At 42.4% G+C, this 16,850-nt stretch overlaps 1 protein-coding gene across 2 annotated transcripts in view; it reads right to left on the bottom strand.

The window, feature by feature from the left end:
* The window catches only part of Uspl1 (ubiquitin specific peptidase like 1), a 31,503-nt gene that overhangs the window by 9,528 nt on the left and 5,125 nt on the right, over window positions 1–16,850 (bottom strand). For both annotated transcript variants that reach the window (XM_040751397.1, XM_040751396.1), the window contains exons 4-7: window positions 14,290–14,914; window positions 10,545–10,658; window positions 7,424–7,553; window positions 3,991–4,116 (exon numbers count right to left, since the gene is read on the bottom strand). In XM_040751397.1, the coding sequence (XP_040607331.1) occupies window positions 3,991–4,116; window positions 7,424–7,553; window positions 10,545–10,658; window positions 14,290–14,914 (995 nt within the window). The remainder of the gene's footprint in view (window positions 1–3,990; window positions 4,117–7,423; window positions 7,554–10,544; window positions 10,659–14,289; window positions 14,915–16,850) is intronic.

The following is a 16,850-nucleotide window of genomic DNA, read 5'->3' as shown; positions in this document are numbered from 1 at the left end:
TCCCTACCTACCAGGGACAGCCATATCTTATACTAAGAGTTGGATCACAAAGTCAGTTTCATCAAAACTTCTCTAATGACTCAAGTCTTAGACATACACATTTAACAATTCCGAATCTGTACTACAGCAATGTCAGTTTCAAACAAAAAGAAAGGTCTGCAAACCTTATTTTTTAAACCATAGTCCACTTTGAATCATTTCCAATCTTTCAGACAATAAGAAAACACCTGAGTCAAATCAGCTGCAATTCAAATAATCAGAACACAATCATAAGGAACAATAAAGAAACAAATCTTCAGAAACCCAACTGCCCCACAAAGGGACACAACTGTTCTCTGGATAGTTCAGGAGCTTTTTAAACATTTTCTGCCAAGCAATAAAGATTTCAATTAAGAAACAATCTTAGCCGGGCGTTGGTGTTGCACACCTTTAATCCCAGCACTCGGGAGGCAGAGGCAGAGGCAGAGGCAGAGGCAGAGGCAGAGGCAGAGGCAGAGGCAGAGGCAGAGGCAGAGGCAGAGGCAGAGGCAGAGGCAGAGGCAGAGGCAGAGGCAGAGGCAGAGGCAGAGGCAGAGGCAGAGGCAGAGGCAGAGGCAGAGGCAGAGGCAGAGGCAGAGGCAGAGGCAGAGGCAGAGGCAGAGGCAGAGGCAGAGGCAGAGGCAGAGGCAGAGGCAGAGGCAGAGGCAGAGGCAGAGGCAGAGGCAGAGGCAGAGGCAGAGGCAGAGGCAGAGGCAGAGGCAGAGGCAGAGGCAGAGGCAGAGGCAGAGGCAGAGGCAGAGGCAGAGGCAGAGGCAGAGGCAGAGGCAGAGGCAGAGGCAGAGGCAGAGGCAGAGGCAGAGGCAGAGGCAGAGGCAGAGGCAGAGGCAGAGGCAGAGGCAGAGGCAGAGGCAGAGGCAGAGGCAGAGGCAGAGGCAGAGGCAGAGGCAGAGGCAGAGGCAGAGGCAGAGGCAGAGGCAGAGGCAGAGGCAGAGGCAGAGGCAGAGGCAGAGGCAGAGGCAGAGGCAGAGGCAGAGGCAGAGGCAGGCGGATCTCTGTGAGTTCGAGGCCAGCCTGGTTTACAGAAGGAGTTTCAGGACAGCCTCCAAACATAATCTTAGGCCATGGTCGCTGTGCCAGTAATTCCAGAATTTGAGGCAAGGTGGATGGATCTTGAGTCTGTGGCAAGATTGTGGCAAGAGCTACAGGCTCATTTCAATAAATAACTCAGGAAGTCAAGTCTAAGCCCAGGCAGTCAGTATCCATGCCATCTTACTCAATAGAATTCCAAACAACTCACTTATAGAGAAGAGGTGGAGTTGGACCCAGCAGGCATGATTTACCACTGGATTTTACCAATGGGTATGTATTATGTGGGTGATCTAAGACCAGGCACTGGCTGAATTACGGTTTGTTTAGGGTCTCATGCCTGCCTCTGCCTCCTGGGTGCTGGGATAAAAGGCACCAGCCACCACATCCAGCTGATGAATTTCCTCTTCATTAGTCCTAAAATCTGTGCAAAATTTGTTTGTAAGTTCTACTAAATACCGGCAAGTTAAGCTGTACTAATTTTAGAGAAAATAGTCTTATACAAATGTCTTGTCATTTAAAATTTAAGTATAATTTTACATAAATTTAATTTATCTTTGAAGAAAATAGGAAATGTCCAAATTATAAATTTGGCTTATTAACTGGTCCACTGGAATTTAAAACATTTTAAGTTTAAACATGACTGTATCTAATGGAAACATTTGCTGATCAGAGCATAAATCTTTTATATAAGTAAAAGCAACATATTTATATAATTTAAAAGTATATGTTCCAATGCAGCCAATTAACAGATCAAACAACATAATAAAAAGGAGTATATCCTCAACCTCCTAGTCAGAGAGAAAACAGAAAGATACAATCATCAGGTGCCTTTACAAACACCAAGATGCTCAGGCAATCCCATGGGAACGAGCAGAACACCACTATGCATTGCTGCCTTTTACTTTCTTGGTTCCCAAGTGGCCAGGCCACACAGACTTCTGGGTAAGGCAGCTGCTCCTCTTTCCCACTCTGCCTCACTCCGATGCTACTGAGTCAGGAAGCAGTGAAGTAGTCAAAAAGGACAAAGATAGGAGCAAATCTGAAGCTGTCTCAAGGGGGATGGGACAGGACAATGAGACAGGGTAGAGAAACATTACCTAGCAAAGAAGAATGGAAGAAACAGTGACACGAATGCCACACAGCAGGTAGAGTGACAAGGACAGCTCATTGTCCACAGTCTCCGACATTCAATATTTACATGCAACCGATGCTGTGCAGTGTAGGGGTGAGGCTACAGCAGGGGATGAGACTGTGTCTGGAGAGCACTCCTGTGTAGCAGGCTCAGAGAAAAGCCAGAGAAGGGAAACTGGAGAGAAGGACTGAAGGTAACAAAGTTTCCAGTAAAAAAGGGCCAGTATGGTGTGGACCCACAGACTTGAAGCATTTAAGAAATTCAGTGAAGAAACAAAGCAAATGAAAAGAGCAAAACCTGCTACTATGCACACTGTGTGACCAGACAGGGAATGGCATGTGTACATCAACAATGCAAACACAGTCCTGGTTTAGACCATGTAAGTACTCACATGGAAGGCTATGAAAACACCTGAGCAAACATGGAGTCACATCAGACACAGGAGCCCCAGTCCTACAGCACTACAGAGAGCAGAACCAGCTGATTGTAATTCCAGCACTTGCCAAGGGAGGCAGAGGAATGGTAACTCTGAGCCTACCCTAGGCCAATAGCAAGATTGTCTAAAAGCAAAACAAAAAGGCCCATAAGCAAAACAGACTGGGGTGGGGAGTGCAGCATCTAGATCTGAAGGTCTGAGTTGGAAGCCTAGAAGGAGGATGAGACAGGCAGATGCCTGATTTCAATGCAAGGCTCCAGCACTATTAAAAGGGAATCTAGTAATTTAATGAGAACAACCCTTTAGGAATATTCTGAGGAACTTCTGCAGAGTTGAGGCAGCAGAGGTTAATATCACTGGCTGCTTCTTACATCACGCTAGAGCTCATCCCTTTAGTGCAGTCAGCCTGAGCTGGAAGGACACCTGAGTGGACAGGGTTGTTCACTGTGAAGAGCCCATGTCTAACACCTCCCCAGTCTCTACCCACCAGAGGCAGCAACCACTTAGAACAAAGCAACAGCTCACAAATACAATGAAAACACTTGCTCAACAGCAGCAAAAAGCTTATGAGATAGATGATGAAGAATCAGCAGGCTGATATCTGGAAGACAAACAGTAAGGCCGGGCGATGGTGGTGCACGCCTTTAATCCCAGCACTCGGGAGGCAGAGGCAGGTGGACCTCTGTAAGTTCGAGGCCGGGCTGGACCAATAGCCTTCAAAACAATACAGAGAAACCCTGTCTCGTAAAAAACAAAACAAAAAACAAAACAAACAAACAAAAAAAAAACAGACATTAAGACACACAAGGCGGGGCTGGAGAGATGGTTCAGCAGTTGAAAGCACTGGCTGCTCTTGCAGAGGGTCCAGATTTAATTCCCAGCATCTACACGGCAGCTCACACCTGTCTATAACTCCAATTCCAGGGTTTCTGACACCGTCACACAGACATACAGGCAAAACACCAATGTATATAAAATAAATGTAAAGTTTACACACACACACACACACAGCACTAACATGACTCTGAATCTTAGTTCTTGAAATTCAAGAAAATCTAGAACTCTATGACCAGGCATTTGACAGGAAAAAATTTAAGACACCCAAAGTGGGGGATGGGGATGGACACTACGAGAGAGGAGCCAATCTCACAGCAGCCTAACTGTGGCACTTCCCCTGGAACAGCTTGCCTACCAGTCAGTTCTTTAAAATGATAGTGTTTGGTGGTTCATAAGGATGCGTTCACTCTAATTTCTGAGAGGTAAGTTGTAGTCACTATTTCCCTTTCCAACACATAAAACAATGTGAACCCATCTTCACTGTATTAAAAATTGTATGTACGTAATTTAAACTCACCTTTCCAATACCATTTTCCTTATTTGTGATTTACTGTTGCAACTGTTACATGGACCAAAATGGGCAGCATTGAGTGGATGCCACTCAGGAACAACATTTGTAAAGGTGACCAGATTCTTCAAACACCTACAAAAGACAGGCACAACTTGAACCTTTGTATTAATTTAACACATCCAATGGCTTGCTTGTACCTCATTTCCCACTCACGTGTTAGTATAGTGATACCCTCTCCAGTCAAGCTGGAGACTGGAGACTCCACATTGACTGGGTTTTCAGCTATGAGAAGTACAATGGGGTAACCGGTAGCTTCCCAGCACTAATGCTACTGACTCCAGAGAACTATCGTAAGGCCACACTGTGCACACTAGACATGTAGGGTCACTCCTAATCTCTACTTATCACATTCCAGGATCAGTGCCCAGCAGTAGCAACCAGTGTCTCTAGACACCACCAGACACCCAAAGAGGAAGTACCAGAGGCTCATGTGAGTGTCACTTCTCTAAGGCTGTTCAATTTAAAGCTCAGTGTACATAGTGCAAACTGTCTAACCATCACTGACAAAGAGGATGATATTTTCAAGTACATACAACTTAATTTTAGTATCTACTAGAAGAAAATCCCTTGTAAAACACTTCTGCTTTTACACAGGTTATTCAAGTACTGCATTCACTTTAGTTTGCCAGCATAGTCAAGATGATCTTCAATAGTCTACACTAAATCTCAGTTGCATCAACTTTAACAAAATATTTTAATTAAAACAAGTATTATATTGCCAAAGAAACACAAGCTTTTTTCCTCTAAAAAACAAATAATATTGGCATATGGTAGGTGAACAAAGAAAGCACTTACAGTTAACAATTGACCAGTTTGCAGAAAAACTAACCTTTTAAATGCAAAGCAACAGACATGTTGCTCTGCATGTCCAGACTGTATTCCACGTGCATCATTCTTTAAGATACTATTAAGTTAAGACTCCTAGTTTTTAGATAATAAAGATCTTGTCTCAATGTTACATTCCATATGACGACTGACATTTATTTCTGAACACTCAGTGTGTGTATCATTAGGCACAGAACTTGGCACTGCCCTGCCAAACAACTCTCAAGGGACAAGTGTTCCAGCCTCAGTATAGACAATGAGTGGCAGACAAACTGGGGTCTGAATCAAGACCACAGGCCTCTATAGACCATGTTTTTTATCCTCCCCACAAATAATACTGAATCAGATAAAAGCCTGACATACACTAGCACAAAACCAGGAGGCACTAAAATAAAAGGACTAGCTCGATAGCATCTGTCAGAGCAAGTAGAAGTATTTGTTACCTCCATGGACATTGATCAAATGCCACCACATCTTAGCTTTGACTCTGTAATTGCTTTTGTTTCTAGAATGAAAGATTACTCTAAAGAAACTTTAATAATTACTTATTGTATGTGTGTGGGTTTTTTGAGACAGGGTTTCTCTGTGTTAATAGCCCTGGCTGTCCTAGAACTAGCTCTGTAGACCAGGTTGGCCTCCAACTCAAGAGACTGCCTGCCTCTGCCTCCCGAGTGCTGGGATTAAAGGTGTGCAACACCACTAGCTGCTAACAATTACCTTTAAAGAAATAAAACAAGGTGCAAACCAAAGTGGTTGGTGGCTTCCCTTGAAGTTCTCTCTGAGCTCCATGCAAACACTGCTCAAGTCCACTTACCATCTTATGTACAAAGATACAGAGCACCAAAAGCTTACACTGAACTGCCCTCTCCAGTGAGTTCATAACTACTTTCCTAAGCAACTAGTCATCTGAATTAGCCACAATAGAAATCACTCCCAATGGCTAGGTGAGCTCCTGGTACACGGCACACACTCAATGAAAAGCTGTCAAAGCGCTAGGCTGTGAATTCTAGAAAAGCTGTAATTAAGTTGATTTTGATCATCAGCTCTGTTTATATTATTAAAAACACAGGTAGTGATTAGGGAGGTTAACACATTGAGCCACGGAGGCAAAAAACAACGATAGAGGTCTCCTGATTCTGCCTCTGACTTGAGTTCCTCACTGAGTCACCATGAGGAAAAAAAATCAGACTACTTGTACAAATCAATGGAAACCTAGAAATGGGATACTCACTTGCTTACCCAAATATTCCAGTCATAGTGTGAATTCTTAATGTTTCCTAGCAGTTTAGAGCAACTGATTAAGAAGCAAACTTTGCTGCCTTCATTCCCTACAGCATTCTCCCAGACTCGCTCTCTCTTTTGACTGTTTCATACTGTCCAGAACATCCATGTGAGGTCATGGCCATCTGTGTAACAATTTCCTCACATCATTTTACCTTCTAACTGCTGAAGTTTGCTCATAGGTGAGTTGTGACAGAAAGGACTAATCTCTACTGTAATAAGCTGAAGAATGACTAGGAAGGCAAGTTGTCTTTTTTGGGGGGGGGGGGGGGAGTAAGTAGTGTTGAGACAGAGTTTCTCTGTATAACAGTCCTGGCTCTCCTGGAACTCGCTCTGTAGACCAGGTTGGTCTTAAACTCACAGAGCTCCCCCTGTCTCTGCCTCCTGGGTGCTGGGTTTAAAGGTAAGTGCCACCCTGCCCAGCTGGCAGGTCATTTTTTAATAGGCAGCTAGCATCTTCCCTGGTCAGCTAAGGAGAGGGCATGGCATGTAAGTTCTTACCTACCCTCTAACTGCTCTCCTGAACCAGAAAACAGAGGTAACCTCTGCTGGGTGCTACCACAGATGAGGAGCAGCTCCATGACAGAGGCCTAAAGCAAACAAAAGCTTTGTCTCTAACACAAGGTAAACAAAACAGATCCAGGGACTTGTGAGTAGAAGCTCAGCTAAGAACCTTCCAGAGCATGAAGGGTGCTATTCTCATTTGCTTCTAACTTTGCACTAAGGAAATACAGAAAAAGTACAGAAAAAGCCTTTAGCCATTGTTCAAGCCATGGATTTTTTTTTTTTTTTTTGGAACTAATTTATAGCAGTAAGTCAACTTACAGTTTCTTGTATTACAAACTGTTCTTTTAACTTTAGTGGGGACAGAGTTTAAGATGTGGAAGTCAGCTGGGTCTATTGTGTCCATGCCTCCATTTTCAGAACCCAGAAGGGTAGGGCAAGAGAGTGGCAAATTTGAGGTCAGCCTCAGCTAATTAGCAAGACCTTAGAAAAAGGAAAAAAATGTGTTGGGATACAAGACATGGTGATAGATGCTTCTACCTCTACCATTCTGGATTACAAGGAAGAAAACCTCAAGTCTTGACCAACCTGGCCTACACAGCAAGTTTGCCCAGGCTATACTGTAACCTTGTCTGGGTGGGGGTGAGAGGGTGTACTGAGGGTAGATGTGCCAAGACAAAGTATACTATAGGTGAAAAATGTGTTACTTAAATAACACTGTTACAAACCATCTCAGCAGAAAGAATACATTAAAAAACCCAAAACTGACCTGTTTTGATACTGGTGTCCACAATGGGAACATTCAAAGTTCCAAGAAAAAGAATATGTAAAAAGCTTTTCAACATGAGGTTCTAGTTTTAACAGTGCAGGAAATGCAAACACAGGACTTTCCATCTCACCTGTAAAGAAGAGAAAGAGAAAGATCAGAAGTTGGAACTGGCAACTTATAAAAGGAAACGCAAATGATCAACAGTGTCCTTCTGCAAGTTTACAACACCTAAGTGTGAGCACAGCCTGGCAGAGTAAGTCAATCAAAGTGGATCTGGAGGAAGGCTGAGCAGCTCTTTAAGCACAGCCAGCATAAAGTCAGCTCCCATGCTAGTCTCTTTTTTAAATGTCATGAAAACATAAGAGAAGACCACATGAGACTCCTACTGCCTTCCTCTCAGAAGGGAAAAGTCCTCAGAACTATATCCCTGTACTTTAAAACAAGAACCATGAACATGGTTTACTACAAATACTGAAAGTTAGTGAAAACATTAGAGAATTACATCAGAATTTGTCCTAACCATTAAAACAATGCTTCTATTTGGACCCACCAACTCTACAGCGCAGCAGATTTGATAGACAAGGGTAAAGGATCAGCTTTGAATCTCCCCACTTATCTCAACCTTTAGTCCAATCCTTGCACAATTAAACTGCCACTTCAAGACTAGAGACGGTGGGGATTCTGCTGTCTTAAAAATGGAACTGTGTTAGCTTTGATATCAAGAAGGCTGTTTAATAGGCAATCCCATTCTTACAGCCCTATTCCAGCTGGTTTCTTTCCTTCTCATCCTAAGGGCTTATAAGGCCCAGGAGACAGACCGCAGACTGCTTCCCATCTCCTCCATAGACCAAACCTGTTCTCAGGGTCCTGTTCTTCCCTAGCCTGGAACTATAGCTGCCTAAAACATGAACAGCAACTGATGGAAGAATAGAAGGACCAGAAGGTAGACAACAGGTTTCATTACCCAAGCATGTGCTGTAAACATCTGCAACTACAAAGGCTATTTTAATAGTCATCTTTGTGATATAACCCCATTGCTTTTTCTTCTTTTTTTGAGACAGGGTCTCAGTATGTAGCCCTGGACGTCCTAGAACTCATATGTAAACCAGGCTGGCCTTGAACTCAGAGATCTGCCTGCCTCTGCCTCCCAAGTGCTGGGATTAAGGGTGTACACTATCATGCCTGGTCCTTGCTATTTTTATGTAAAAATGTAAGTCAAAATAATTTATTTATTTATTATGTATACAGTGTTCTGTCTGCATGCCTCCCTGCAGGCCAGAAGAGGGCACCAAATCTCATTACAGATGGTTGTGGGCTATCATGTGGTTGCTGGGAATTGAACTTAGGATCTCTGGAAAAGCAGCCAGTGCTCTTAACCTCTGAATCATCTCTTCAGACCCCAAAATAATGCATTTCTTATAAAGAAACCAGCCTCCTAGAAATGACAACTGCATGAGTTGTGGATATTTAGTATACAATTGTGATTGAGTCACCATACTTTAAATCTTAATTCTACTATAAATATTAACAAAGAAAGCAAACAATTTACAATTTACAACAACAGCACTAAATCTTCACGTCTAACATATTATTTTGAGGTAGCATCTCACTGTGTCATTCTGGCTGATCTGAACTTATGTGGATCTCCTAGTGTACAATTTAGTTCTAGGACAGCCAGAGCTGTTACAGAGAAACTGCTTCAAAAAACAATAGATAGATAGATAGATAGATAGATAGATAGATAGACAGACAGACAGATAGGTAGGCAAGCAGACAAATAAATAAACAGATTTCTCTCAGAAAACTAACAGATAATGTATAGTAGTGCACACTTGTAAGTCTGACTACAAGTGGTTCAGGCTAAAGATTCATGGGTTCAGGGGCTGGAGAGATGGCTCAGAGGTTAAGAGCACTGGTTGCTCTTCCAGATGTTTTGAGTTCAATTCCCAGCAACCACATGGTGGCTCACAACCATCTACAATGAGATCTGTCTGTAAGCAGACATGCAGGCAGAACACTGAACACATAATAAATAATTTTAAAAAAAATTCATGAGTTCAAAGAAAGCTTGGGCAATTAGTAAGACCCCACCTCGATAAACAAAACCAAACCAAGATTAAAAAACACATGTTTTCCTTTTCATAACACTACGAACCGTGGATAGGCCTGGCCAGAGATGTTAGTTAAGACGTTACTCTTGCCTCTCTCTACTCCCATATTCATAGTGGACAGAGCAGGTTCACCCTTGCTTCTTTACTGGTGAGAGGATATGGCAGAATGAAGCCATCCTAAAGAGTCACTGTACCTCCCCTTCCTGCTATCAGAGAGCTGGAATTCCCTCAGGAATCTTGTGCTGGGGGGAGGGAAAGGCTGAGGCTCTGGTGCCTGACAGACAGGAGCTTGTCTTCCATGAAGAGAGTTCACACCACCTGGCGACTTGCTAGCCCACCCTGCAGGAAAAACCCAAGTGCACACAAGGATGGATCACTGATGGACAGGACTGCTTAGTTATGTACCTCCTGCCCTCACCTAAAAATGATGTTGGGACCCTGAAGGTCACTACCCTGCTTCACTTGTTCCTCTCCTGGAAGTGGGCCAGAGTGAACAAACCTCTTTTCTTGACTTTTCACTATTTCCTGTCCAATAGACTACTGAACACTGGTGCCTGAGCCTAGCTTGTTGGAGTTCCCAGGACCCAGACTTAGACCCTAACAATTCTGGTTACATGTGCATGATATACTAACATATTCCTGACCAAAACGTATAAATTAGTCTTGTGTTGTGCAGCTGAAGATTTGGTTTCAAAGTGCTGAAGAGCCAACTGTATACCAACTCTTTACACTTTTACAGGAGCCTGGATTAGGCTACCAGAGGAAAGTAAACAGGAGTGTTAGCCCAAAGTGTTGGGCTGGCTTTGAGAACGCAAGAGGTGAACACTAGCCTGCACACTTGCACAGAACAGGGGTAGACAACAGTGAAGTAAACCAGTGGGAGACTGCTAAGTTAAACTACCACTACCTAGATTCTCCCCAAAAGAATTGTACACCAAGTACTAAAATAATGCATTTCCTTATCTGTACATATTTATACAGTGGATCAGTCAAGCTCCACAACTACTTACCTAATGTGCATCTAAGCTTAGGCTGAAGTTTAATAAAAATTTCATCTCTAACTCCATTCAGAGAGGTCTCTATTTCTGCAAGTATTTCTGATCTCAGTTTTTTACAATCTTCACCTTTAAAAAAAAAAAAGCCAGAACAAAACATCTCATTAATGCATCTTTCCAGAAAAAAAAAACTGAGATAGTAATAAGAATGAAAGTTTATCAGTACATTTTACAGCAACAAAAAGCAAAACATGTCTTAGCATGCCTCCCCTGTGGTATAATATAGTCCATTGACACCTGTCATCAGCAGAGTACCATTTGCCCTTACTACCTGGATGAAACCCCAAGGAAAGCCTTTCTCAAAAACAACAGATGCAGCCAGGTGTTGGTGGTACATGCCTTTAATCCCAGCACTCGGGAGGCAGAGACAGGTGGATCTCTGAGTTCAAGGCCAGCTTGGTGTACAGAGTGAGTGCCAGGACAGGCTCCAAAACAATACAGAGAAACCGTCTCGAAACACACACACACACACACACACACACACACACACACACACACACACACACACACACACACAAACCACCAACAGATGCAGTAATAGACACATGTTAGAACAATGAGCGCTTGGCATTCCAGTTTAACTTTGGAAATCATTTCTACAGCTTCATCACACTAGAGAAAGCTTACATCCTCAATGAAATGAACATTAGACAAAACTTGTGCCGTTTGTTCCTGGAAAGTAAAAGGGAGAGAAGGGAGAGAGGGAAGGAAGTGAGGGAGAGAAGGGAGGAAAATTTACAATACAGAATAACAAAGGCCACACACAGTTAACAAGATTAGGAAAACTCTAATTATTCAGTATGTGGCTAATATAAACTAAAAGGAAAAGAATTAAAATTTCAGCATCAAATTTTGCTCTTCTCAAATCAGGGAACTGTCATCTACTCAGCACCTAAGTTCTGAAATTATATATAAAAGAGGCAACCTAGAAGCAGTAATGCTTGTGAAAAACTGTAAAACCCACAAATGACTGTCACATGAAAAAAAATTCAGTCTCAAATTCAAGTTAAAACGTTGGTGGCGCACGCCTTTAATCCCAGCACTCGGGAGGCAGAGGCAGGCGGATCTCTGTGAGTTGGAGACCAGCCTGATCTACAAGAGCTAGTTCCAGGACAGGCTCCAAAGCCTCAGAGAAACCCTGTCTTGAAAAAACAAACAAAACAAACAAAAAGGTCTTACTTAACCAAATCGTAACTTTTAAATATTTATGCCCAAAGGTAGTTAAGGAATCTGAGATATATTTTTCCATGTAATAAAAAGAGCAGCAGCTCTCTTTCCCCCTGTTCCTCTGAAGGGACAGACAGGGACGACTCCCCCTCCTCAATAAAACTTACTTTCTATGAAAAAAAGAGCAGCATATTTTTAAATCTTTCTTAAAGCTTTATTTATATGTGTATTGATATATATATATATATATATATATATATATATATATATCACATGTGTGCAGGTAACTGTGGAGATCAGAAGAGGGTGTTAGATTCCCCGGAACTAGAATTACAGGCAAATGAGAGCTACCATGTGAGTGTTGGGAACTAACCCTGAAAAAGCAGCCAGTACTTTTACCTGTTGTGTATCTATCTCTCCAGCCCTGAGAAGCTATCGCAATTAATTCTTTTGGAAAGTCACTCAGCAAAACCTTTAATATGCACATTCAATGCCCTTCTAGGATAATCTGCAAGATGTGAACTCATAATAGCAAACACAACAGGGAAGCAATGCATAGCACGCACACAAAATGTCCTCCAAATCCACCACAATAGCAAATCTGTCAAAGAATAAAAAACAAAACCGGGCTGGAGAGACGGCTCAGCGGTTAAGAGGACTGGCTGCTCTTCCAGAGGACCCAGGTTCAATGCCCAGCACCCACATGGTGGCTCAGAACTACCCGTAATTCCAGCTTCAGGGGACCCAACAACTTCACATAGACAAAACATGAATTCACATGAAATAAAAATAAAGAAATCATTTACAAAAACAAAACCAAAAAAACCTATGTGGGAGCAAAATCAGATTAACAAGAGACTTCATACCCCCCCGCCACATAATAAAATTGTGTAAAAGAATTTCAATGTTATAAAGTAAACTATGACTTCTAAAGGAAAGAAAGAAGTGTAACAATTCTTTTGTTGGTTTTTTGAGACAGGGTTTTTCTGTGTAGTCCTAGCTGTCCTGGAACTTGCTCTGTGGACCAGGCTGGCCCAACACACAGAGAACCACCAGCCTCTGCCTCCCCAGTGCTGGGATTAAAGGACTGCACCACCACTGCCTGACATAAAATACTTTTTAAGTAAAATACAAGCTGTAAACTAGAAGAGGAATCAGCAACATATACCTGACATAAAATGGCAGCAAAGATATAAGAAAATGCATCCAAATAAGAAAATGACAATCAACACAGAAGGAGGGAATGAAAACAATACATACACAAAGGGGCAACAGATAGATCTCTTCTAGTTAGCAAAACTCTCCATGTGAAAACATCCTAGAGAATACATGAACTGGTAAGGTATCTTATACATTGCTGGAGTAGTAATGACACTGCCCACTACTCCAGCAGGTCCCAGCATCCCATTCTAACCAACCACTGACTGAAAATACTTGGGAGAGGAAAAACAGCATCTGTACTAAACAAGCAGACCTCTTTATCATATTACCTACACACTATAATCAGTATTTGCATAGTATTTACATAGCATTAAGAATAAGTAATCTAGAATGGGTTTAGGTACGTACAGCTGTCTTAGCATGTACAAGCTCCTGAGACTGACTTCAGCATCACAAAGTAAAATAACATTGAACATGATTTCAACATAGGTAACAGACCTAAGTAGATCAACCCTAAGTTCATTAAAATGCAAAGTACATGGGACAACATGCACTCCCATTATACAAGCATTATGCCAGTTCTTACAGAGGACCATGGTATCTGCAGGATTTCCTAAAGCTAAGCTTCCATAGATACCAAGGGAAGACTGTACTGATGTGTTTCTACTATTCATTCATTCACTCATTTTTGTGTGCCTGGATGCTTTCACCAGGGGTCTGTCTTCTTCCACCGCACGGGTTCTGGAAACTGATACCAGATCATCAAGCTTGGTGGAAGCGCTTTCACCCACAGAGCCCTCTCACAGGCTTGAGTGCTTTAATGCTTTTTGGGTTGGAAGTTAAGGCTCATGGCATCCGATTTTAGAGAAATTAAAATAGGGTACAATAGTGCAAGCTTGTAATTGAGCATGCCAGAGGCTAAGGGAGGAGGAATGCAATAGTCAGGCTGGCTTGGGCAACACAGAAAGACACTGTCTCAAAAACAAAACAAAACACACCATCTGTATTAATAAATGTATGTATATGTAAATATATATACATACACAGGATGCTCCAGTCAGCTGCATGTCCCTGGCTGTCAAGGCAATGGTGGAGGTTACAGGTGACTGTCATTTACTACATCATTCTGGTTGTTTCACTCTATAGACTTCAGATCTGACTGACAGATTCTATGATGATCACTATTACCTTGATGGGCTAAGACATACCACTGCCCCTTTCTTCTTCAGAGGCAGCTTTGGGGCCAGTCATGTGCTGTAATTGGCACTATCCCTAGGTACCCTGCCCAGGTCTCTACATAGAACAATGACTTTTCCACATAGTGGAAGACAAAACTCGACACTGACACCTTCCAATTTAAGACAATACAAACCTTTGACACCATGCAAGTGATGGGTGTACAGAAGCTTATCTGCTTGCTGGTATGTTTCAAACAGCCTCCCAAACACACACTCCTCTCTGGAGCACACCTCCATGACAGTGTTCCTCAGCACCTCCAGGTGCACTAGGGCTGAGAGGATGCAGTCTAGCCAGCAGAGTGCCTGAGAGTTTTTCCACTGGACACAGAGAGTCTGGCAAAACGGTAAACATCTGCTCTCAGATGGCATTTCCAGGTCAGATCCTTTACTCTGGAGAAGCATTCCAGAGACACTAACTGTGGCAGGATCTTCTGTGGTAGCCACGTCCATGGTATCAACTTCCAAAGTCTCCTTCTGCTCCGAGGAAGCAACTGTCCTGACATGATTCTGGTGACCAGTGTTATCTGGTAAGTTTGATGAGGTATCACCACACACTTTTCCATTGTATTTAGCATTCAAAATCTGTTCCCCATCAGTGACAACGTGATTTCTAGCCTTTTTAGAATGCAGTGGAGTAAGTGAAGACTTAGCGTTGGTTTCCAATCGTTTTCTTTTTTGAGGTTTACTTTGAGTGTGACAATCTCCCGAATCAGGAGAAATTAAATTAGTAAGGGATTCAGAGCCCAAAGGATAAATGCACTAGAAAGGAAAAATAAAATTGTTAAAAAACAAACCAACCTCAATGATAACCCAAATCAGTTGAAGTTTTACCTTAGATTCCTATGTAATGAAACAGTTTTAGCATTTATATGAGTATCTCTAACAACCTAATTTCAAAAAACTAGAAGTAACTAATAAAAGTTTGCCCCTCTCCAAAGAATATTTTCCCTAATTAATCTGCATCATCAAATCATGCAAGCTTGGCATAGTGATATATGCCTTTAATTCCAACACTGGGGAAGTAGAGTAATGGGGGGGGTCTCTTTGAGTATGAGGCCAGCCTGGCCTATATGTTTCAGAACAGCCAGGGTTGCATAGAGAAATCTGAGGGGGAGGGGGAAAGTCTTTAAGTTACAGTAGACTAAGATAAAAGAAAACACTATTTTGGCTTTAATAAAAAAAATATGTCAAGTAAATAAAAATTTCCAACAATGTAAAGAAAGACTATGCATGTGACTTTGAGGGAGAAAAGAAACTTATAGCATTAAAACTGGGGAAAGTTTGTTTTTTCAATACAGGGTTACTCTGTGTAATAGCCCTGACTGTTCTGGAACTCACTTTGTAGACCAGGCTGGCCTTGAACTCACAAAGATCCACCTGCCTTTGCCTCCTGAGTGCTAGGATTACGGCATGTGCTACCATGCCCAGTTGGGAACGTATTTTTACATTAAAAAAAAAAATGTGCCAAGTACTTTATATGTATCTTATATGTTCTAAGATCTATTTTTATTGTCCTTACTTATGTGTATCTATGTCTGAATGAATGCAGTGTATGCGGATACCCAGAGGTCAGAAGAGGGTGTCAGATCCATAGGAGGTAGACGTACACAGGGAAACCCTGTCTTGAAAGGTCACAAATAAACAATCTGTGCCTTCAACACAGGCATGATAGGCTAGTGTCCTGTAGTAAACTGAAGAGCCATACCTTCCAGACTGTGCTGAGCTGTTTCCAGCTTTGGAGGGACACCAGGACTCATCAGACATAGGGAAGCTTGCTAAGTCCTGTCTCATCACACTGGAGCCTCAGAAGAACTAAGAATCCCAACTGACTGCCTGCACCGAGCTCCTCAGCAGCATCGAGCACTATGGTTAGCACTTGGTTGTTCCAGCAGACACTACTATAAGCCTTGCCTGGTCAACCCAAAGAATAAGGACACTAAATCAAGCCATCGCCTAGGAAACTAGGGCCTTCTCAGGTAATTTATCTCACAGCTGCAGGTATATGACACGTGCTAAATTTCCTTTCACACACTGAATTCCATGTGAGCACTTCGATTTTTTTCAACATACAGACCAGTTCGGTGCTGTACAGTGAAGTCAGTACTAACCTGACACTAAACCTCATGAGAGTCTCTAAATCCTGCTTGACCTGGGAATAACATCATGAAAAAAATCAGTAGTGAGCCAGGAATAGTAGCACTTGCCTGTAATCCTAGGACTTCAGGGGCCAAAGTGGGAAGACTTTAATTCTAGATTAGTTGGACTATAAGGCTTGCCTCAACCAAATCCAAACCTATCACAAAATATAAAGAAACCAGGCCGGGCATAGGTGGCGCATGCCTTTAATCCCAGCACTTGGGAGGCAGAGGTAGGCGGATCTCTGTGAGTTCGAGGCCAGCCTGGTCTACAAAGTGAGTTCCAGGACAGCCTCCAAAGCCACAGAGAAACCCTGTCTCAAAAAACCAAAAGAAAGAAAGAAAGAAAGAAAGAAAGAAAGAAAGAAAGAAAGAAAGAAAGAAAGAAAGAAAGAAACCAGGTAAGCAAGCCACTGAGAAACCAGAGACAGAGACAACTGGAGACACACCTATTACCTAGACTGTCAATCCAGAGGCACATGATCTAACATAACAGACAGGAGACTCTTCTGCCAGTTCCCGCTGCAGATGTATGAAATACCTTGTTTCTAGAACCTATA

The sequence above is a fragment of the Mesocricetus auratus genome, unplaced genomic scaffold (assembly GCF_017639785.1).
Source record: "Mesocricetus auratus isolate SY011 unplaced genomic scaffold, BCM_Maur_2.0 Super-Scaffold_100008, whole genome shotgun sequence".
Classification (NCBI taxonomy): domain Eukaryota; kingdom Metazoa; phylum Chordata; class Mammalia; order Rodentia; family Cricetidae; genus Mesocricetus; species Mesocricetus auratus.
The sequence above is the reverse complement of the archived record's forward strand: the minus strand, read 5'-3'. Positions and strand labels throughout refer to the sequence as shown.